This window comes from Callithrix jacchus, chromosome 1, assembly GCF_049354715.1.
Source record: "Callithrix jacchus isolate 240 chromosome 1, calJac240_pri, whole genome shotgun sequence".
In the NCBI taxonomy this organism is placed as follows: domain Eukaryota; kingdom Metazoa; phylum Chordata; class Mammalia; order Primates; family Cebidae; genus Callithrix; species Callithrix jacchus.
Window position 1 is genome coordinate 173,451,080 of NC_133502.1, and position 22,423 is coordinate 173,473,502.

A 22,423-nucleotide genomic window follows, 5' to 3' on the forward strand; every position below is an offset into this window, starting at 1 on the left:
TGGTGCGGGAAGTCCCTTCTCCCAACCGGCCGCGGTCCCGCCTGCTGCGGCTCCACCTCCGCCAAGCTGCGAGCGGTCTGGCCCTGCCAGTCCGTCCTCATGGCTTCGCAGGGACGCGGCTGCACGCCCCGCCCCGATTACCTTGGAGACCGCTTGTACAGTTTCCCCTTTCTTCCGCCTGGCTCTGGGGTCCTGCGGCCGCCTAGGCGGGAGCCCGCCGGGTTGCGGCGGGGCCACAGCGGGGTCCCGGCCATGCTGGCCGTGCGGAGAGTGAAATTCTTTGGCCGGCACAGCGGGGAGGTGAGACCCAGCGGGCGCTGCCCAGGCTCCTGGCTTTGGGTGCAGAGTGGTTCCTGGTTCTGTGTCGTGGGGGTTCCAGAATATTCCCTGGGCACTAGCTCAGGACATTGAGTCTAGAGTGGACTTGGCTAACCAAAGAAGGCTCAAAGTAGGCCCTCGGCTCCAGTGCTGGGCCCCAACTCCAAAGCAGCTCTAGGTTCTAAGCTCTGCCGCTGGAAAGGCTCTGGGCTCTGCCTGGAGACGGGCTCAAGGCTCCCTGTTGACTCCGGTGTTTTTTGTGGCTCTGGTTCTAAAGTGACTCAGGGCTTAGAGTACATTCTGGACTCTCCCTTGTCAGCTGCAGCTCTGGAATTGGCTGTTGGCTCTGAGGTTCCAGGCTCTGGTTCCAAAGAAGGCTCCTGCCTCCAACTGCAGCTCGGGTTTTACGGCTCCAGAGAGGACCCAGTGGGGGCTGGGTTCTGGGCTCTGGTTGTGGAGTGAGGCTTGAAGTCAAGCTCCAACCCCAGGCTCTTGGGGGCAGTGTTTATGGGTCTGGGATGAGCCGACAGCGGTTCCTTCCTCAGAATGGAGCCGCTTTTGTGCTGTTTCCAGGTCAGCTCCTCTGCCTTCTCCCCCGATGGCCAGATGCTGCTCACAGCCTCAGAGGATGGCTGCGTGTATGGCTGGGAGACCCGGAGTGGGCAGCTGCTGTGGAGACTGAGTGGCCACACAGGTGGGGCTCCCAAGCCTGGCTGGGAAGACCAAGGCACAAGGGTCTGGCATTCTGCAGAGATGACCGCAGTGACCACCAATGAGCTGGGCACGGGTGCAAGGCAGAGCTGGGCAGGATAGGACACGGGACGTGATACCTGGGCTCTGGGACTCAAACTCTAACAGGCCTTGACTCAGATCCTTCTTTAAAAAAACAAAACAAACAAAACCGGGATGTAACATACTGTGGTATCCTTTTGTGTGTGTGTGTAACAGAGTCTCGCTATGTTGCCCAGGCTGGAGTGTAGTGGCGCAATCTCTGCTCACTGTAACCTACACTTCCTGGGTTCCAGTTATTCTCCTGTCTCTCAGCCTCCCAAGTAGCTGGGACTGGAGGTGCACACCACCACATCCAGCATTTTTTTTTTTTTTTTTTGAGATGGAGTCTGGCTCTTGTTGCCCAGGCTGGAGTGCAATGGTGTGATCTCAGCTGCAACCTCTGCCTCCTGGCTTCAAGCAATTCTCCTGCCTCAGCCTCCAGAGCAGCTGGGATTACAGGCATGAGCCATTATGCCCAGCTAATTTTGTATTTTTAGTAGAGACAGGTTTTCTCCATGTTGGTCAGGCTGGATCTGCCTGCCTTAGCTTCCCAAAGTACCGGGATCCCAGGCACGAGCACCGTACCTGGCTTGTATCCATTTTTACCTGTACAGTTCAGTGTTCAGTACCTTGGCCTCCCGAAGTGCTGGGATCCCAGGCATGAGCCACCGTACCTGGCTGTATCCATTTTTACATGTACGATTCAGTGTTCAGGACCTTCACATTGTCATGACACCTATCTCCAGAATGCTTTTTCTCTTGCAAAACTGAACCTCTGACCCCACTAAACAAATCCCCAATCCCCCACCTCCCAGCCCCTGACAACCGCTGTTTTTCTGTCTCGATGAATCTCACATAATCTGAGTGCCTCACATAAGTGGAGTCACAGTACTCATCCTTTTGTGACTGGCTTATTTCACTTAGCATGATGTCCTTAAGTTTAAGCCATGTCGCGCCTACCACTGTTTTGCTTTTTTTGAGGCAGAGTTTTGCTCTGCTGCCAGGCTGGAGTGCAGTGGTGCAAACTTGGCTCACTGCAACCTCCGCCTCCCAGGTTCAAGTGATTCTCCTGCCTCAGCCTCCTGAGTAGCTGAGACTATAGGCATGCGCCACCATGCCTGGATAATTTTTGTATTTTTAGTAGAGATGGAGGTCTCAATCTCTTGACCTCGTGATCTGCCCGCCTTGGCCTCCCAAAGTGCTGGGATTACATGCATGAGCCACCATGCCCTGTCCTTACTGCTGTTTTGACTGTGATCTTGATCAAGTCCTGTAACCTCCCTGAGCCATTTCCACTGACACGATGCAAGCAAAGTCCCTAGAACCCAGTGAGGACTCAATAGACGTAACTATTGTAATTATTATTAAGGAGACAGAGAAAAAAAATCAGGCAATTACAGGCAGTCTGGTGAATGCTGCAGAGAGGGCAAATTGGGCTGGGAGGTCAGACGAGGCAATGAACCTAGGCAGGGGTTGTTAGGGCAAGTTTCTGGGAGGTACCTACATTTGACTTGGGTACTGCTTTTTCAGATGAGTACGTTGAGGTTGGGTGTTCCTAGGTTGACAGCTCAGCTAAGGCATGGAAATCCAGGCATTTCTGGGAGGCTGGAGTTTGGGTGAAGGGAGGCTAGTGACGAGGCTGGAGAAATTAGCAAGGATTGGACTGAGTGGGCAGGAGTGGCAGGCAATGCCCTGTTCCCTGACTGTGTTCACCCACCCAGGCCCTGTGAAGTTCTGCCGCTTCTCCCCCGATGGCCACCTCTTTGCCAGCACCTCCTGTGATCATACTGTCCGCCTGTGGGATATGGCAAGAGCCAAGTGTCTGCGAGTCCTGAAGGGTGAGTGGGCTGGGAGCCAAGCAGCCAGGCCCGCATTCCCTTTCAGACGGGTGCTGTGTCTGTCCTGTGTCATATCACCCCTCCTCCTTCCCTGACCCCGGGCTGGTGCCTGCAGGTCACCAACTGAGTGTGGAGATGGTCAGCTTCAGCCCTGACTCGAAGCAGCTGGCATCGGGTGGCTGGGACAAGCGGGTGATGATCTGGGAAGTGCAGGCAGGTGGAGGGCTGGGGCCCCACCAGCCTGGGATCCCAGGACCAGTTCCAGAGAGGACGTCACCAGTCTTACCCTCCCGGCTCAAACCCTCCACTGGTTCCCCATGCCACAGCAGCCAGGCGCCTCTCCAGGCCTCCCTGCACACAGCAGCCCTCGCACCTCAGGCTTTTTGCACAAGGTCCCTGTTGCCTGAACTGTCAAGGCCCAGGTAGCCACTGCCTCCTGAAGCTCAGGGCTGTCTCTAGTCTGGCCAGGTGCTGCGCCTCTTAGTTGGGCACCGCGATTCCGTGCAGAGCAGTGACTTCTCACCCACGGTGAACTGCCTGGTGAGCCTCCCCTCTACTCTGGACCCCACCTCAGTAGCTCCATACCCACTTGGAGCTGAGCAGTGGGGAGGGGATGGACTCCAGGTCCCACCTAGATGCAGAGTGGGTTGGGGGTGCTGGCTGGGCCAGACTCACAGGAGCTGCCTGCAGGCCACTGGGTCCTGGGACTCCACCATACGCATCTGGGACCTGCGGGCAGGGACCCCAGCAGTCTCCCACCAGGCGCTAGAGGGACACAGTGGCAACATCAGCTGCCTGTGCTACTCAGCATCTGGCCTCTTGGTAAGTGGGGTGTCCTGGGTTCCAGGCTGGTCCCTTGCTGGCAGCCAGGCCCTTAAGAAGGGCCCCAGTGAGCTCACAGGCCCCCATCCCTGGGGATCAGAGCTATCTGCTATCCAGGCCTCTGGCTCCTGGGACAAGACCATCCACATCTGGAAGCCCATGACCAGCAGCCTGCTTGTCCAACTGAGGGGCCACATCACCTGGGTGAAGAGCATCGCCTTCTCTCCTGACGAGCTGAGGCTGGTCAGCGCCGCATACTCCCGCATGGTAACTACTCCTGCCCCGTCCGGATCCTACCCCCTCATCCTACCCCCCAGGAGCCCTCAGCACTCACTCCAGAAATGTCCACATCCCCACTTGCCCTAGCTAGCCCCGAGGGGGCAAACGCAGGACCCAGGTGCCAGCCTCTCCACCTAATAGCACCAAGGTCGGGCTGGGCCATTGGTAGCTGCATCGACATTTCTATGACCCAAATGGCATCAGGCAAAAGGGAACCCCTGCACTGAAATGTCAAAAGCAGGCCACAAACAAAACCTACACCAAGAGGTGCAGATGTTGTCTGGGCTGGGCGCTGTGGCTCACACCTGTAATCCCAGCACTTTGGGAGGTGGTGGTGGGTGGATCAACCAAAGCCCCCATCTCAAAAAAATTTTGTCTGGGACTTTCCCAGAGATGGTTTCAGATGCCACACTGGCCTGGTGAGGCTTCCTCCCCCCTCCCTCCCTCCTTTAACAGGTCAAAATCTGGGACTGCAACACAGGGAAGTGCCTTGAGACCCTGAAGGTAAGGTGTGGGACTGTGAACTGAGGGAGCAGGGAGGCAGGACGCCCTGAGCCCCACCCTCTACTCTTGGCAGGGAGTCCTGGATTTGGCCCACACCTGTGCCTTTACCCCAGATGGGAAAATCTTAAGTGTCTGGAGCTGCCGATCAGACTAGACGTCAAGCATCCCACACGACCACATCACCTAGGGCCCCTCAAACCTACCACCACCTCAGACAGCGCTGACCACTTCCTGCAGCAGCACACAGGCATGCCACTTCTCACCACAGGGCCACAGTGACTGTGCCGCCATCCCAACAGATCCCCATGGCCAGGGGTCTCCTGCTCCCGCCCCAACCACCAAGAGCAAGAAACAGCTGCAGGATGCTGGCTGGAACCCATCAGACACCTGGTACCCAGAACCAGACCTGCCCGCCTCTGCCCCCAACCCCATCAGTGGAAGTGCCAGGAAACAAAGCAGTCTTAAGCCAGCTGTGTTTTATTGACGGTGCGCCACTCAGGCCTTGACTGCGTACTTCCGCAGCGGGTACAGCCGCTCCTTCCGCTGCTGCTTCTTGGTCTTCAGGTTCTCTTCGTGCTTGTTGAGCCGGCGGCGCATGGCACGCGTCTTCTTCGGCCGCAGGTCCAGGGGCTTGTACTTCTTGCCCTGGAGACAGACAGCAGGGTGAATCTGAGGACCCAGGGCGAGGAGCTACTGTGGCAGCTAAGGAGGCTTGGGAGGGCAGAACCAGGGTTCTGGCGCTGGGGAGATGCCAAGGGAGACAGGAGGGCCATCCAGAGCCACTCGGGAGGAGGCTGCCTGCCCCGATGGGACTACCAGCAGGACACACGTCACTAGCTCAGTACCCCAAATCCAAGGCTGGTGGGAACATCCTCATTTCATGAAAGTCTCCTGACCTACTGGGCTGTGTGCCCAAGTCTTGGCAAAGCTGTGGAAGAGCAGGGACTTGCACCTTAGTCAGATGACTCCCAACTCAGTGCTCCCACTGCCCGATTCCCAGTCATGAGGACAAAGTCACATGACAACCCAGTAACGGACACGCAGCACCCACCAAGCCCCACGGGTGGTCACTGCTACCTCGGCTCTGGTTAGCAAGAGTGTGCCGGGAGCTGAAGCTGTGCTCCATTTGTCTGCAGGGCCTGCCAGGTGCTGCCTGTGAAGGCCCAGCCTCAGCGGCCTGGCTGTCCAAGGCCAAAGTCCTGCCCCCTTCATGCTTTGGGGCCACTGCCCACAGCTGTCACAGTACCATCATCTGTCTTTCCATCCCTGGCTCCCACTCCCGCCCCACTTGCTCTCCACTGGGGGGTTCTAGACCACAGTGGTTCCTGCTGGCCTCTCCTGTGAGTTCTGCAAAGGTCCCCTGGGCCCCCTTTAGGACTGGGCCCTGTGCTGAGAGCTGACTTAGAAAAGAATCTGACCCAGTCCCTGCTCAGGGGTCCTAGCCCAGTGGGCTAACAAATGGCCCATGGTGCAGATGAGGAGAGATGAAGGCAGGAGGCTCTTAAATATGGGCAATACCCTCAAAGGCAAGCACCGTGGGTGCCAGGGGAAAGGGCAGGTGGGGCATCCCTGCCCTAAGCTGGGATTCTGAGGTCAGAGGGCCCAGGCCCCTGCAGGTGGGCAGAGAACTGCAAAAAGATCCTTGGATGATGAGGGCCAGCCGTGGAGGGTACTTGGAGGCAGAAAGGTCCTTTTTTTAAAAAAAAAAATTTATTAATTTATTTTTTGAGATGAAGTTTCGCTCATTACCCAGGCTGGAGTGCAATGGCGCAATCTCGGCTCACCACAACCTCTGCCTCCTGGGTTCAAGCAATTCTCCTGCCTCAGCCTCTGGAGTAGCTGGGATTACAGGCACGCGCACCACCATGCCCAGCTAACTTTTGTATTTTTAGTAGAGACAGGGTTTCACCATGTTGACCATGATGGTCTCAATTCTTGACCTCGTGATCCACCCACCTCGGACCCAAATAGGCGTGAGCCATCGCACCCGGCTGCAGGAAGGTCTTTGTCCCTCCACATCCCTCATTCCTGCTGGCACTGGCTGGGGACTCATCCTTTTCACATTTGCTAAGCCCCTAGAGCTCTGCTGTCCAACCAAGCAGCCACTAGCCACATGTAGCTGTCACATTAAAGATTTACTTTCGCCACACACATGCTCATGTCTCCTGAACAGCAAACACAGCCACACTATGGCCCTTTTTATTTTTTTTTGAGATGAGGCCTCACTATGTTGCCCAGGCTGCACTTTAACTCCTGGGCTCAAAACATCCTCCTGCCTCGGCCTCCCAGTGCCAGGGTTACAGGCCTGTGGCACTGCATCAGCTATGGCTGCTTTTCCATGTGTCAAACTGTCAAGTTATTTAAACACTAATTTGGGTAGTGATGTGAAACCATTTTGCAGATGAAATTAAAGCCCCTAATCAGCTAACTTTAAGGGAGATTATCCTGGGCAATCTGAGAGGCCTGATCCAATCAGCCAAAAGCCTTAAAAGCAGGACTGAGGCTCCCTCCAAGAAGTCCCCCCTAGGAAGCGCAGCTTCAACCTGGGCCCTGAGTTCAGCCAGCCCCCACAATCACCTAAGCCAGTTCTTCAGAATACACTGGATATGTGTGTACACACTGTCTCCCACTAGTTTAATTTCACTGCTTGAACCCTAATAAGACAAACGTTAAGGACAAGACCAAACAAAGCTTATCAAAATTTGAGATTAAGGGGGCAGAGGGCAAAGGCCAGACACCTGTGCACACCTCCCAGAAACACTCAAGCCAGCCCTCTCAAAGGCAGTTTGGAACCGGGGCCTACCATGCCACTGACTGTGGGTGTCTAAGCCTGGCAGGGACTGACACCCAGTGCTAGTAAGAGGCAGTGAAAACCTTCAACAGCCAGTCCCATCACTGCCCAAGTCACCCAAATGGGAAAGCTGGATTCAAAACCCCAGTCTCCAGCCAAGAGACCCTAAGCCCCAATGAATTCTTGACATCTGCAGCCTGAGGAAGCTCAGTCTGCAGAGCCACGTGCCAGTGCAAGACAGTGGTCAAAGGGTGAAGCCAGGGGGGTAGGGGAGGGACAGTGAGGGGTGCGAAGGTTGGGGAGACACTGGAAGAAATGCCTAATGTAGGTGACGGGGGATGGAGGCAATAGACCACCATGGCATGTGTGCACCTATACAACAGTCCTGCAAGATCTGCACATGTACCCCAGAACTTAAAGTGCAATTTGGAAAAAAAAAAAAAAAAAAAAAAAAGGATGAACCCAGCAACATACTGGGAAGGCCAACCACCCTCCGCCCCAGGCACCAAGGAAAACCTCTTTACCATGCCCCCTGGCCAGGGACAGCTAACACTTGGCTTCCTGCAGCCAACCCTCCCTATGCCCCGGCAGACTCACCTTGTAGAATTTCCTGAGGTTTTCTTTCTGAGTCTGGTTAATGACTGTGAGAACACGGGCAATAGATTTGCGCACGACTCGGCTACAAAACAGAGATGTCAGTGAAAATGGGGAAGATGAACAGCACTTTCCAAGGCTCAGGACCCACACACACAGGGCAGTGACAGCCCATCCATATTCACTCAGGAAGAAGGTATTCTGGGAGTGAGGTCTGAGGAGGGAAAGAGGGACATGGGATGGGCATTCCAGGAATGCAGATAGGGACTCCAGCGCTGTTGAGCTATGAAGTGTCAGTTGAGACAGCAGAGAAGGCTTTATGAGGAAGTACAGGCTGGAGAAATGGGGCAGAACAGGAAAAGACTTTCATTCCCAGAACACGGATTTATCCCGAGGGCTATGAAGCAACCAGCACCAATCTCAGTGAGCTGATGGGAGGGAATCATGCCACAAACCAGGCACTCAGGCCAGTTTAAGGAATCGCAGGAAAAATTAGACATTTGCAAAGTATAATCACTACAAGCTAGGAGACTGAACCAAGCAACAGGCTGGGGAGAATTTGTAGTAAGGTCGGGATGAGGGAATCACCTAGTGGATGGCTGGTCAACTTGGCTCCTGAGGATTCAGTGTGCAACTCTGCTCATTCAGTCCTCTCACCTTGCCCCACTAAGGCTGGGGGAAAGGAGGACAGCTGCCCTTTCTTTTGGAGACAGGGTCTTATCTTTATCAGCCAGGCTGAAGAGCAGTGGCCCCATCATAGCCTCAAACTCTGGGCTTAAGTAATCCTCCTGCCTCAGCCACCATAGTAGCTGGGACTACAGGCCTGCACCACCCCCAGCTAATTATTTTGGTGAAGTGGACTTTGGACTCGGGTTGATGAACTCCAAACCCATGATCCTTTCACAAGCCTCCTGGACTCAGTCATGTAAAACAACTGACATTGCCACTCACGGGTGCAAGCCACCCACCTACCAAGAGGGAAAAGGTGAATTACAAAGTGTAGTGGGAAGCGGAAGGAAAGGGTCCAGGTAGTTTTTGAAAGCAGCATTAAGATGGGTCTCCGAGAATGCACTCCAGGCACAAAGACCGTAAGGTCAAGGCAGGTAAGGGGCTAAGGTAAGCACACAACGGGTCTTCCACGCGCCCCGCGATTCGCTGAGTGGGCACCTAAGCGGCCACCTCCTTAAGCCAACTTTGAAATCCTCCGATGATCCCGATGCACACGTGCTCCCCCCGAGGGCTGTGATCGGCTCTCACTCACATCTTAGAGAGCTTGGAGGCCGCGCCGCCTGTCACTTTGGCGACTCGCAGCTGGGACAGCTCCACCTTCAGGTCGTCCAGCTGTTTCAGCAGCTCCTCCTTCTTTTTCCCGCGAAGGTCTCGAGCCTTTATCTTGGCCTGCGCGCAAGAGGGCGTGGGGTTCAGCCAGGCCGCGGGGCCATGTCCCCTCCACCTGCGCCGTGGCCAGCCCCAGAAGGCGTGCGACTCGCCCTCGACCACATGTGCGCTGGAGCCCCGGCCAGGGCTCAGGACCGTCTCCCCCACCGGCGGTGCCTCGGGCAGAGTAACCGAGGACCCGGCCGCGCGCCTCTCCCGACGCCCAGACTAGCATAGAAGGGAAGAGGCGAGCTTTGGCGGCGCGAGACCATTCAACAAGGCGCCCTACAGGCCCAGCTGGCAGACGGAAACCGGGGGCTCGGCCCGCACCGCCTACCCCAACCCCCACGCCTCCCAGCAGTCGGATGGTGCCCGATTCTGCCGCTCTCACCATCTCCGCACAGGCCTCCGCTGCCGCCGATGCCGCCGCCGCCCGCTCCAAGAGAAAGAGGAAGTGGGCGGGGCTGACTTCGGCAACTACTGCCGGGTGGCGACGGGCGCGACCAATAGCGCCGCAGCGGGGGAGCCCCCTCTCCGCCCCGTCTCCCCCGCCCCGGGGGAGCGCCGTGGTACCGCCCGCACGGCTCGGAGAAGCCGGTGTTCGCCCCTTGGTGCCTGCCTCTTTCAGTGCACCCCCGGTAGCGGGGTCGGCGTTAGCTCTAGGCGCGCAGTTGGGGAAACCGAGGCCCAACGTTGTCGGTAGCTTACCAGAGATGGCACACGGAGGACTCGAATTCGTCCATTCATTCATTCGTTCATTCACTGGGGAAAACTTGCAGATCTCCCAATCTGGGCAGCTCTGAGCTGGGCGCCGGTAATCTGGGGGTGCTGAGGGGAGGAGGGGGTCAGGGTTTTCAAAGATGATGAACCACAGCCCATGCCATGGAGGAATTTAAAGTGCGAGGTGGGCGGGAGGGGCGGGCTCAGGCAGTTATAATCCAACTCCATAAAGGTTCTGGGGAGACAGCAGGTGGCGGTGCAAAGAGCATTTACAGATTTACAGTCTTTTTTTTTTGAGAGAGTCTCGCTCTGTCGCCTAGGCTGCCAAGCTGGAGTCAGTGTCGCGATCTTGGCTCCCTGCAACCTCTGCCTTCCGGGTTCAAGCGATTCTCCTGCCACAGCCTCCCGAGTAGCTGGGATTACAGGCATGCACCACCACGCCTGGCTAATTTTTTGTATTTTTAGTAGAGACGGGGTTTTGCCATGTTGCCCAGGCTGATCTTGAACTCCTGAGCTCAGGCGATCCGCCCGCCTTGGCCTCCCAAAGTGCTGGGATTACAGGTGTGAGCCACCGCGCCCGGCCCCCAGCCTTTCTTTTGAAACAGGGTCTCGCTCTGTCACCCTGGCTGGAGGACGTGATCTCCACTCACCGAAACATCCACCTCCTGGGTTCAAGCAGTCCTCCCACCTCAGCCTCCTGAGTAGCTGAAACTACAGGCACATGCTACCAGGCCTGGCTAATTTGTGTTTTTTGTAGAGATGGTGCCCAGGCTGGTCCTCTGGGCTCAAGCGATCTGCCTGCCCTGCCTTGGCCTCCAAGAGTGCCTGGGATTATAAGCATGAGCCGCCTCACCTGGCATACGGCCTTTTTTATTTTTTGAGAGGGACTCTGGCTGTCACCCAGGTTGGAATGCAGTGGTGCGATCTGGGCTAACTGCAACCTCCACCTCCCCAGTTCAAGAGATTCTCTCCTGCCTTGGCCTCCTGAGTAGCTGGGGCTACAGGTGTCTGCCACTACACCAACCTGAATTTTTGTATTTTTAGTAGAGATGAGGTTTCACCATGTTAGCCAGGCTGGTTTCGAACTCCTGACCTCAAGTGACCTGCCTGTCGCAGCCACCCAAAGTGCTGGGATTGCAGGCGTGAACTACCACACCTGGTCAGCATGGCTTAGTTTTAAATGAAAGTCTAATGGTGCAGGGTGGCTTTGCTCTTATATTTTCCAAATGCTTATAATCGTGTTAAGGGCTCTGCACATCTTTTTTGAACCTCAAGTCATTTGTGACTCTTTCTCTTACACACCACATATAGTCAACCAGCAAAGCCGGCGTACTCTAACTTCAAATTTTACCCAGCTGGAGGTCAGGTGCGGTGGTTCATGCCTATTATCCTATCACTTTGGGAGGCCAAGGTGGGTGGATCACCTGAGGTCAGGAGTTCGAGACCAGCCTGCCAACATGGCAAAACCTTGTCTCTACTAAAAATACAAAAAAAAAAAAAAAAAATAGCTGGGCATAGTGCCGTATGCCTATAATCACAGCTACTCAGATGGCTATGGCAGGAGAATCACTTGAATCCTTGGGGCAGAAGTTGCAGTGAGCCAAGACTGTGCCACTTCACTCCAGCCTGGGTGAAAGAGCAAAACTCTGTTTCAAACCAAAATTTACCCAACTTGTTCCCACCGTCCTCATTGGCCCCCCACCACCTGGCTTGGGCTACCACTGTCTATCCCCAGGACGGCTGGTGTCACCATTTAAATCACCTACGTTGGTTCTTGATCCTAGATGTGTTCTCAATACAGCTGCTTAGAAGGCCCTTTTCAAACAATTCAGATATCTGATTATTATATCACTGCTCTGCTCAGAATTTCCAGAGCTGTCCCATTTGAATTAATACTGAGTCCTTTCCTCAGCCTACAGAGCTCTACCCTCTTCCCAACCCCCATCTCATGTTTCTTCAGTTCCTGGCTGTTTCTGGAATATACTGAGCCCACCCCAATCTCTGAGCCTTCGCTTAGTTGCCTCCTTCATTTCCTTTCAGTCTCTCTTCAGCATCACCTCCTCAGGGACACCTCTTTTTTTTTTTCATTTTTAAGACAGAGTCTTGCTCTTGTCGCCCAGGCTGAAGTGCAGTGGCACAATTTTGGCTCGCTGCAACCTCTGCTTCCTGGGTTCAAGCGATTCTCCTGCCTCAGCCTCCTGAGTAGCTGGGACTACAGGTTAGCGCCATCTTGCCCAGCTAATTTTTGTATTTTTAGTAGAGAAGGTGTTTCACCATGTTGGTCAGGCTGGTCTCGAACTTCTGACCTCAGGTGATCTGCCCAATTTGGCCTCCCAAAGTGCTGGGATTACCAGAGGAGACTTCTTCAGCACTAGTTTCCCACTATCGGAGTCTGTATCCTTACCACCCAAGATTAGGTTGCATCATAGTCTGGCAATATTTTTTTGATCTATAGACACAGTTCAATGAGAATTATTCAAAGCAGTAAAAATGAATCGCATTCCAACTACTGACCTTTATTATAAAGAGTACTATTAGACAAAAATAGTTTTCATACTATTATATAAAAAGACCCATTTTACCCTAAGGCTAAGATCAATTAACAGAATCCCTGGGGTAACAGTCCAGGTACCAAATCTGGCACCTCAGTCATCGCTGACTTCCCTAACCCCCTTCCCCGAACTCAGATTCTGAGAATTTGGCGTATATCAAGGTATCTCTCTCCAGCCAGGCCTCTCCTGCCAGGACGGTGGCCACAGGGCCATCTCCCTCTCCTGGCCACCCCCAACTGCCTGGCCAAGGTGACTGCTACACACGTAGGGTGGCAAAAACGTCTTCAGCATCTTGTCAGTCCCCTGGACACACTAAATGTCTTTATTAGTTTATTTTTGAGACGGAGTTTTGCTCTTGTCGCCCAGGCTGGAGTGCAAAAGCGCGATCTCGGCTCAGTGCAACCTCCGCTTCCCGGGTTCAAGCGATTCTCCTGCCTCAGAATCCCAAGTAGCTGGGATTACAGGCATGTGCCACCACGCCCGACTAATTTTTTATTTTTAGTAGAGGTGGGGTTTCTCCATGTTAGGCTGATCTCGAACTCCCGACCTCATCCACCCGCCTCGGCCTCCCAAAGTGTTGGGATTACAGGCGTGAGCCACCGCGCCCGGCCCTAAACGTCTTTAAAGTCTCCCACTCCTTTAACAGAGTCACTTTTGTGTACAGGCGGCCTCCTCGGGCTAAGTGTGGTGGCGTTCAAGGCTCCGAGACACAGACCCCTCCCGGTCACTTCCCGGGCCCAGGAACTCCTACTCATCCCTCAGACATCAGCTCGAAGGTTTCTTCTCCAAGAAGCTTGTCCGGGACTCGAGAAGTAGAGCCGCGAGCCTTCTCCCAGGAGCTCAGTGTTCCCCAGTCGGGGCAGATCTCAGCCCGGCAGCCCGCGCCGGGCCTTGCTGAGGCAGGGGCTCCTCGGAGGCGCGGGAAACCCGGAGAACGAGCGCAGTTACGGCGCACACGATGCAGGGCCTGCATGGATACCGGACGCCTGCTCCCCAGCGGGAAAACTGAGGCAGGGCAGAAGGTACACTGCGGTTGGGAAGGTCGCGGAGACCCTCCAACACCCTTCAGGAGCCGAGCTCCGCCCCGCCCCTGACAGCGCTTCCGGATCCGGCGTGGGCCGGAAGTGGGCGGGCGGCGGCGGCTACGCGCGTAGGCGGTGGAGGAGGTGCTGGAGGAGCCGGGCGGCCGCTTCCCGCCCCCGAGCCTGAGCCGGCGCGAGCGGAGCGGAGGTCGGGCCGCGAGGGGAGCCGGCTGAGCGGGCGCCGAGCTCCCGCCATGGCCCGGAACACCCTGTCCTCGCGCTTCCGCCGGGTGGACATAGACGAATTTGACGAGAACAAATTTGTGGACGAGCAGGAGGAGGCGGCGGCGGCGGCAGCGGAGCCAGGCCCGGACCCGAGCGAGGTGGACGGGCTTCTGCGGCAATATCCTTCCCTGGCGCAGCGGCCGGGCCTGCGCGCAGCCTTTCTCCTTGCCCACCTTCCTGACCCCTTCCGGGCGGACCTCCTCTATCCCCTACCCCTGGCTCCCACGGGTCGGCCTCCTACTCCCTGCCAACCCGGCTCCCCTAGGCCATGCTTCCCTGAGTCCGGGTCTCCCTGGGTCCCTCATCCCCGGCCCTGGCGCCTTCCTCGGCAGCGCAGCCCCGCAGGTCCCTGGACCTGGTGGACCGCCTCCCTCGGCTGCCCTGCGCCCTCTTTCCCCGTTGCCTCCTCATCCCCTCCTGCTGTCCCTTCCTGGGAGCCCCAGCACCCCCGTCCCTCCCTTGCAGGAAATCGGGCTTGTGGCGGGGCTGGGTCGGCAGCAGGGCGGAGGTGAGCCGCATCTGAGTAACCGAGTGGTCAGGGAGGCTGGGGCGCGGTCCTCCGGGGCTTTCCGTGACTGGGCTGCCCCATGGCGTGAAGATAGGTGGGTGGACGGCGGTGGGGAAGACAGGACCCAGGAGAGAGTGGAGGCGGCCGCCGTAGCTCAGCCCTGGGGTCAGGTGCTCCTCCTCCCCCAGTCAGTCTGATCCTCCCTCTAATGCTGAGAAAGGGGGACCCTGTGGTTCCTCTGGACACCTTGGTGGTCTCAGCCACGCTCAACAAGGTAGTCTTGGCTCCCCTCGGTACCCTTCTGGTTCAGGAAGCAGCAGAAAAAACTAGAGTTCAGAGCTAAGAAAACCAGACACCTGAAAGTGAAGTGTGAAAGTGGAGCCCCACGCCTGGAAATGACTGTTACTGTGGCCACAGAAAACAGCATTTAGAAAAGATTAAAAATAGAGGTAATAGTCACAGCCTTGCTTGGTCCCTTAGCAGCATGAGCGCAGGAAACTGACTTATTCTCTCACCGGAAGGATTTGTCTTTATTCAAACGCTGTTCCAGGAAGCGTGTCCCCTCCCCCTGCACTGGCCGGGGCAGGGTTGGAGGCCCCTGCTGTACATAAGTCACGTTCTCGGTGTTGAGCCATTTGACTCAGCTTGGAAAGTGGGGCCTGCTGCTTGAGGGGAGCCCAGCAGTGCTCCTCAGTGTGCCTTTAAAACGAAAACCTTCAGACTTGGTTTGAACCGGACTGTGTTTTCATAAGTGGAGATTCCAGCTTGTAGTTCCTGCCCCATCAGGATCTTCCAGTCTACCCTACCTGTAAAATGGGGTCAAGGGAAGGGTCCCCAGAAGGGAAGGTTGGTTGTAGTCTGGTTCAGGTCCTGGTTCATGACAGTCAGTGCTGCAAGGGCTTCAAGGTCAGGCCTTTGGCCAAGGACCCTGACTGAACAGATGAGGAGACCACGCCTGTCAGCTGCTGCTTTGCTCTGGGTGCAGAGGCTTGTTGAAGGTCATGTCTTGGGACTCCCCTGCCTGGTGACAGGTTCCTTGAGGCTGCTTAGAGGCCTGGGCTCGGCACATCCCAGGATGGTCGTTTCTCCATTCATAGCAGCGTCAGAAACCTTGTTACCAAGGAGAGTGTTCCACTTGGGGCTGAGGAAAGGGAGGTTAGCAGATGAAGAGAACTGAAACCCTTTCAAATACAGGGCCAAGGTAGGGAGGAGAATGGAACTCATATTTGAGTCTCTATCATGTGCCAAGAATTGGGCTTACATTAGACCACTGAATTTAAAGTAGGAACTTCTGAATGTCTGAGGACGGGAGCAGAGAGACGGGTGGATGGATTGGGGTGGGGAAGGGCAGAGAGGGGCCCTGTCCTGGGGCTATAAAGGGAAGTGTGTGTGGCAGGAGATCACGAAGATGGAGTAGAAGGAACCCTGCTAGGCATGGGCACACACCCAGCACTATCATGCTCTGACTGTGTGACCTCGGATAGGTCACATGCCCTCTCACAACTCAGCATCCTCCTCTGTTATGTGGCAGACAGCCATGCTAGCTTCCTAGGTTCCGTGGGAGCCTCGTGGGCTAACAGCATCACTGGGCACACAGCAAGTGTCCCAGACATGCTCAGATCTGCAGATAGATTGGCGGCACGGGATTGCGGGAAGAGCTTGGGTGTGAGGGCCGTGTAAATAGCTTAGTTTTGTGACCTTGGGCAGGTAGTTTCCGTTTTCTGAGCCTCAGTTCCATTGCCTTTAAAATGAGGTAATGATTATTGTCACAGGGAGTTTGGAATGAGGTGGCGTGTGAAAGCACCTGGCACAGGATCCGAGACATTGTGGCGATTTAAAAGTATTAGTTCCTTTCCTTCTCAGTGAAGCCGCTTCTAGACCTCTGGATCAGCGATCTGTCTAGAGCAGTGGTTTTGAGCGATACATTTTGATGGTTTCAGCTTGGGTTTGCCACTGGAATCCAGTAGGCAGAGGCCTATGACACGCAGCAAAGATCCCGCATCAGAGAATCCTGGGTCCACAGTGTCAGTTGTGCTGTGATTGAGGAAGATCTAGAGGAGACCAAGGGCTGGGCAGGGTTCCGCCAGCACCACAGCTTGTTCTCTCAAAGGGCCTAAAGCCAGCCAAGTATGAGCACTGGCTTCAGGAATGATAGGTGATTTCAGGGAGGCCCTCCCTGCGCCCCAGATCTCCCAGCTGCTGAAGGCCCTCACCCATCAATGGGCCGAGTGATTGCTGGACACGCTGTGCTGAGCGTTAATTCCACAGCAGTGGCTTTCTGCCCCCGTGGACTAGTTTTATCCCTGCCCTTCCCCATCCATCATCAGAATGATTTTGTTTGTCCGTTGTGCCAGGTTTACATGAAGAGCAAGCAAGCCTATGTTTCCTGTTCGGCCTCTGGGATCCTGCTTCTTGCTTGGGGACACCACATTAGAAAAGAGTTGCAAGGTAGAGGTTGTCCGTGGCTGATATCAGGCTGGCCTTGTTTGGATGGGGAAAAGGAACTCCAGAGCTGAAAGACACTCCCAGCCGCCTCTCGAGTGTGGAAGGTGGATCAGAGCCAAGCAGGGAGCTGGGGAACCAGGGCTGGGAGTGGCTTGCCTGGTGGCTTGGACCCAGATCACACAAGATGGAGCTCACACTGGGGAAGCCAGGAGATTCAGCTCTGCTCCGAAGGCCCTTCCTGCCTGCACGTGGGTATCACTGCATGAAGAGGAGTAGAGACCCGATTGGGCAGAAGCCATTCCTTGTTCTATTTTTGAAGCTTTTTGGCTGAAGCCAGTGTTTCACATGAGGAAATGAAAGTTGGCTGATGTAATTTAGTTTAAAATAGGTGTCACCTTTGGGGACCTAACCCAGATTGTAATTTTCTTTTGCATGCTGGGTATTCAGAACTCAGCAAAGAATTTATTGTCAGGACTGCAGCTGAGGTTGTGGGGAGGGGTAGAGATTGGTTCATTGTTGGCAAAAGCTTCTTTTAGATGATAAACTCTTTCCTGGAAACAGTTGGGACCTCACTGATCTCGATGGCTGTTAGAAGTTTTAGAACAGTTTAATTTCCTTTATAGTTTAATTGATAAAGAGCATTGATGAAAAGTTAGGAGGTCTCCTTTTCCCTTTTTTAGAATGGGAACAATCCCCAGTTCACATGTACGGTTGCTGTGAGGATCCGGTAGGGGCGATACCGTGCCCAGCACCAGGCAGGTGCAAGTGAGCACACAATGGTTTTACAGCAAGCTCCCCCTCCAGGGCAGTTGCTTTGAGGGGGAAGGTGGAGAAGGAGGAAGAAGGAGGGTTTGCACGGTTGGCAGAGGTGCCCTGCACCCTCCGCGGGCTGTAAACACCTGCCCTCCTGGAAGCTGTGGAAAGTGGGTGGTATGGATGAGATCCTGTCTGACTCTGTTCCCTGAGCTGTTTCTGAAGTGAGCTTGTTAATGAGAGTGTGGACGTGCTTGAGCCTAGCCATCCTTAACTCATGGCCATCACAGGGGACATGCTTCGGGCATTCCACGCAGCCTTGAGGAACTCTCCCGTCAACACCAAGAATCAAGCCGTGAAGGTAAAGGGGTCACATGCGGTTCTGCTGGGTGCTGTTGGGACCAGGGCTGTGGGTGTCTGCCCGGTGTGAGCTCCTTGGGGCTCTGGCCTGCATCCGTTTCATTTGCACCAGGGGAGTGAGTTGGCACTGGGCAGTGCTTCCACAGAAGCCTCCTGGCACTCCCTAGATGGCGAGGCTCCTCCAACATCAAAGCTGTCAGTGTTTATAGGAGAAACTCCCCAGAGAAGCCTTCACTCCCGCTCAGGGCCTCGTAGGCTGAGAAGTCAGCCTGGCCCTGGCTGATGCGGAAAACTGATGACTTCTCCAGCCTGTGGTGCCTATGCTCTTACAGGCTGTTGGATGGGCTTCGTCTGCCTAAGGATTTTAAGTACCTGTATGATTTCCTACCTTCTAAATTGTGCTTCTGCATCACAAAGGCTAAAATTTGGTTCAGGGAAAGGGTCTCCCTGCACCTGGGATTCTGGCAGCTGTGACAGCATCTTGATTGCACCTGCAGAGTTCTGGGGACTGGCCCCACCCTTCCTGGGTGTGAACATGAGGGACGCTGCAGCCAAGTCAGCCTGGTTTTATTTTTATTTTTTAATAGAACTTCACCATTGTGGAGTATAATAAGGCCTTATTGGTGTCATCTAAAATAGTGATAGGCTGGGTGCCGTGGCTAATGCCTGTAATCCCAGCACTTTGGGAGGTGGGAGGATCGCCTGAGCTCAGGAGTTTAGCCTGGGCAACATAGTGAGACCTTGTCTGTACTAAAAATTAAAAAAAAAAAAAAAAAAAAAGGCATGGTGGCATGTGCCTGTAGCCCTAACTGAGGTGAGAAGATGGCTGGAACAGGCTGCAGTGAGCCAAGATTGCACCACTGCACTCCAGCCTAGACAGCAGAGTGAGACCCTGCCCTCCCTCCCTCCCTCCCTCCCTCCCTCTCACCCTCTCTCTCTCTCTCTCTCTTCCTCTCTCCCTCTTTCTCTTTTTTCTTCTCTCTCTCACACAGAGTTGATATTTGTCCTAGTAAACAACTTATTCCCCCCAAAATAAGTAGAATAACTTGTTGGCATAAACAAAGGATACTTTGAAATTTAAATCCTCAGAAGACCTTCTAGCCTGCTTATTTTAACCATCCTGGACTATTTTGAAACTGGGTGGTGTTTCTGGTGATCAGTGGTCCTTGCTTTGGTGTGGGGCACAGTGGTGCTAGTGCCACTCTGGGTCTCACTTGCTCTTTTTCGTCTGCAGGAAAGAGCCCAGGGTGTGGTGCTGAAAGTGCTCACAAACTTCAAGAGCAGTGAGATTGAGCAGGCTGTGCAGTCACTGGACAGAAACGGCGTTGACTTGTTAATGAAGTACATTTATAAAGGCTTTGAGAAGCCTACAGAAAATAGCAGCGCAGTGCTGCTCCAGTGGCATGAAAAGGTATGTGAGCACTGCCCCGCGCCAGGTGAGCCACTGGGCTTGCCCCAGGCTTCAATCAGCGGGCCAGATTTTCCAGAATAAACATCGGATGGTCTGATAGGTGTGTAGGGTCACAGGGTGAGCCCTAACCTGGGACATCTGGTCACTTCCCTCTCTCAAGGAAGCTCCTGGTAGGGATCTGCTGTCTCTGGTCATTGCAGTTACTTTTTTCCTTTTTCGCTGCTGATTTATGCCAGGCGGGACAGGGTGCTTTTGGTAGATAACATGGGGGCAGATAGCATGGCATGGTATGGTGACTGAGGAGTCTAGGTAGGAAGGGGGCTTGCTGGTTGGTTGGGGCTTCATGATATTTGCAGTGGTGGAGGCAGCCGTTGGGGGTTCTTAAGGGTCCTCTGGACAGCTCTAAGGTCTTCCTGCCCTGGCCTCAGCCTTACCAGGCCAGAGCACGCAGTGGGCAGAAACCTCAATCTCACTTAATATGGCCTTCGTCCAGGTGAAACAGAAAGAGCTGTCTGCCCTTCTCGTGGGTCAGTGTGAGAGCAAGTCCTTTGGCAAACCTATGTCCTGCCTGTACCATTGGGGCTGCCTCCCACACCCTCCCCCGCACACCCCTAGTGCCACAATAAGCACGCCCACCATTAAAGCAGACCAGGCAGTTACTAACTCACCAGCCGTCCTGAGAGGCTCAGTGCTGAGTGGGAAGAGAGGGGTTTTACAGTGGGCCAGTCCTTAAGGCGGTGTGGGTGCTGGGCTGTGGCTATGGCCTTAGGTCTGCCAGTGGGTGTGCTATGCCTTCTTGGCCTCCCCTCTCCTGGGCGAGAAGGAAGTGAACAAGTCCTCTGTATGATGGGGAGGCCAGGCCCTTTAAGGCACTTGGTGTCTGCCAGCCACCTTAACAGGTGGCACTCAGTGAGCTTGTGTGCATCTGGAATCTCAGCTCTTGGTGAGGCTGACACAGGAGGATCGCTGGAGCCCAGGAGTTGGAGACCAGCCCAGGCAATGTAGTGAGACTCCATCTCTATAAAAAATATTAAATTAGGCCAGGCACAGTGGCTTATGCCTGTAATCCCAGCACTTTGGGAGGCAGAGGTGGGTGGATGACCTGAGGTCAGGAGTTCAAGACCAGCCTGGCCAATAATGGTGAAACACTGTCTTAACTAAAAATACGAAAATTAGTTGGGCATGGTGTGGGCTCCTGTAATCCCAGCTACTTGGGAGGCTGAGGCAGGATAATTACTTGAACTGGAGAGATGGAGGTTGCAGTGAGCCGAGATGGTGCCGTTGCACTCCAGCCTGGGTGACAAGTGAAACTGTCTCAAAAATAATAATAAATTAGCAGGGCATAGTGGTGCACAGCTGTGGTCCCAGCTACTCAGGAGGATCGCTTGAACTCAGGAGGTCAAAGCTGTGCAGTGAGCTGTGATCTAGGCAACAGAGTGAGACCCTGCCTCAAAAGGGAAACTCAAGGGACTCTGCATTGTGTGCTTGGTGACGGTGTTCTCAAGCCAGTTCTCCCTGAGAGCTGGCAGGTCTCAGGAGCTGTGGCTCCAGCACAGGGAAGATTCCCTAGAATGTGCTGTGTCTCAGGAATCCTCTTTCGTGGGTCTGTCAGGATTTAGGTCAGGGGATGTCCCCCCTCCCCAGCAAGACAGGCTCCCCTTTGGCCAACCAGGTCTCATCTGACACATTTTCTTTTCCTGCCCCCACAGGCCTTAGCAGTAGGAGGACTAGGCTCCATTATAAGAGTTCTTACAGCAAGAAAGACTGTTTAAAAAAATTAAAAGACTCATGTTACCTTGAGAAGAATTCTGGATGCCCAGGCTGGTGAAGAAGGGATTGACAATGGACCATCTTCCTAGGAACTCCCAACTAAACTATTTCAGGACATGTATCTGCTGAAATGTATTTTATTTTCAAGGTGGAGGGGAAAATCGTCTGTTTCCTAAATCCTGTGCAGGATCTGATAGTCTATGCCTTTGTCTCCGAGTACTGCAGAACTTTTTGTCTACGAGTGGTGGCTGGTATTGGTCAGGCGCACCTGTGTGCACTGGGGGAGGGATGGTTTGGGCAGGTGCAGATCCAAGGGCTGTGGTAAATGGGAGAGCTTGTGTTTTTGAAGTGGGAAAAACCAAGAGTTTGTACAGACATCCTGTCTTCCAGAGAAGGAGGACGCTCTTGGGCTCATTGTAAAGTGCCTGCTGCATCAATAAAGCTCTTGGCTTATTAGTATATACATTGCGGTGTGTTTCATGTATGCAAACAAATGGTAATGAATGGAATGGTAATGAATGAGAGTTCAGTTGTTCCAGAAACCTGATGTGGGAGGAGTAGACCTGTGTCCCTGTTGAGCCACATGCCCCTGAGAGCGAGCATGGCAATCCACAGGCCCTTTGCCACAGCAGGATGCCAGCCCTGGCCTCAGAGCTGCCGGCTGCTGCGGAGATGTGTTTGCCTAGTAACTTTATTGTTTCTTACTCCTTTGATTTGTATGTAATTTTGGAGCTTATTTAATTTAATAAAAAGTGCCAAACATTTAATAATTGACCTAGGCTTTAAAAGTCTTCAGTTTGTGGGATTGCACTTGGAATCGTTTGAGGGTGGGCCTCAGATGTGCCTGGTCACGTCTCCTGATGCTGGGTGGGCTGTGCTGCAGAACTCTTACTGCCGCATGGACAAGTTTTCTTTAAACAAATGTCAGAAATGGGGAGCAATCAGCCAGTAGGTAGATAGAAAGCATACTTTTGGTCGCCATCACCACTAACAGAGCCTCTCTGAAGGGCAAAAATGCTTTTCTTTCCTTTTTAGCACATGCAACTGCAGCTTGCATTCTGTTAAAGGTCAGGGCCCCATTCACACTCCTGAAACTCCTCTGGGTCATACAGCCTTTGGGTATAGACTTTGACCAAAGTGGCACAGTCCTGCCCTCAGCCCCTCTGCAGAACCACTGCAATTCGTAGGGGGTAGGACGAGGCTGTTAGCTTCATTAAATCACCTATATGTATTCACCCCAATCCAGTTTGGGGAGGTTCTTTCTGAAAGGCAAACATTCTCTAGCCCTTGAAGTTGGCCTTGG

At 54.2% G+C, this 22,423-nt stretch overlaps 3 protein-coding genes across 3 annotated transcripts; 2 read left to right on the plus strand and 1 right to left on the minus strand.

The window, feature by feature from the left end:
- Positions 1 to 88: 88 nt before the first annotated feature.
- On the plus strand, positions 89 to 4,943 carry WDR38 (WD repeat domain 38). Its single transcript, XM_078327112.1, is given in 10 exon segments — positions 89 to 300; positions 892 to 1,012; positions 2,811 to 2,927; positions 3,043 to 3,140; positions 3,387 to 3,467; positions 3,618 to 3,749; positions 3,867 to 4,016; positions 4,485 to 4,532; positions 4,606 to 4,659; positions 4,661 to 4,943. Coding segments are annotated over 10 exon segments (1,098 nt in total). The 5' UTR covers positions 89 to 99; the 3' UTR covers positions 4,757 to 4,943.
- A 50-nt stretch (positions 4,944 to 4,993) lies between these two features.
- Positions 4,994 to 13,661, minus strand: RPL35 (ribosomal protein L35). The gene is made up of 4 exons (XM_002743297.7): positions 9,686 to 13,661; positions 9,179 to 9,315; positions 7,921 to 8,002; positions 4,994 to 5,177 (listed from the first exon to the last, which is right to left on the minus strand). Exons 1-4 carry the CDS (start codon positions 10,043 to 10,045, stop codon positions 5,028 to 5,030), a joined length of 729 nt encoding a protein of 242 aa, XP_002743343.3. The 5' UTR covers positions 10,046 to 13,661; the 3' UTR covers positions 4,994 to 5,027.
- Positions 13,662 to 13,761: 100 nt separating this feature from the next.
- Positions 13,762 to 21,579, plus strand: ARPC5L (actin related protein 2/3 complex subunit 5 like). Its single transcript, XM_002743308.7, has 4 exons — positions 13,762 to 13,991; positions 17,868 to 17,940; positions 19,174 to 19,350; positions 21,060 to 21,579. Exons 1-4 carry the CDS (start codon positions 13,843 to 13,845, stop codon positions 21,120 to 21,122), a joined length of 462 nt encoding a protein of 153 aa, XP_002743354.3. The 5' UTR covers positions 13,762 to 13,842; the 3' UTR covers positions 21,123 to 21,579.
- Positions 21,580 to 22,423: the final 844 nt, after the last annotated feature.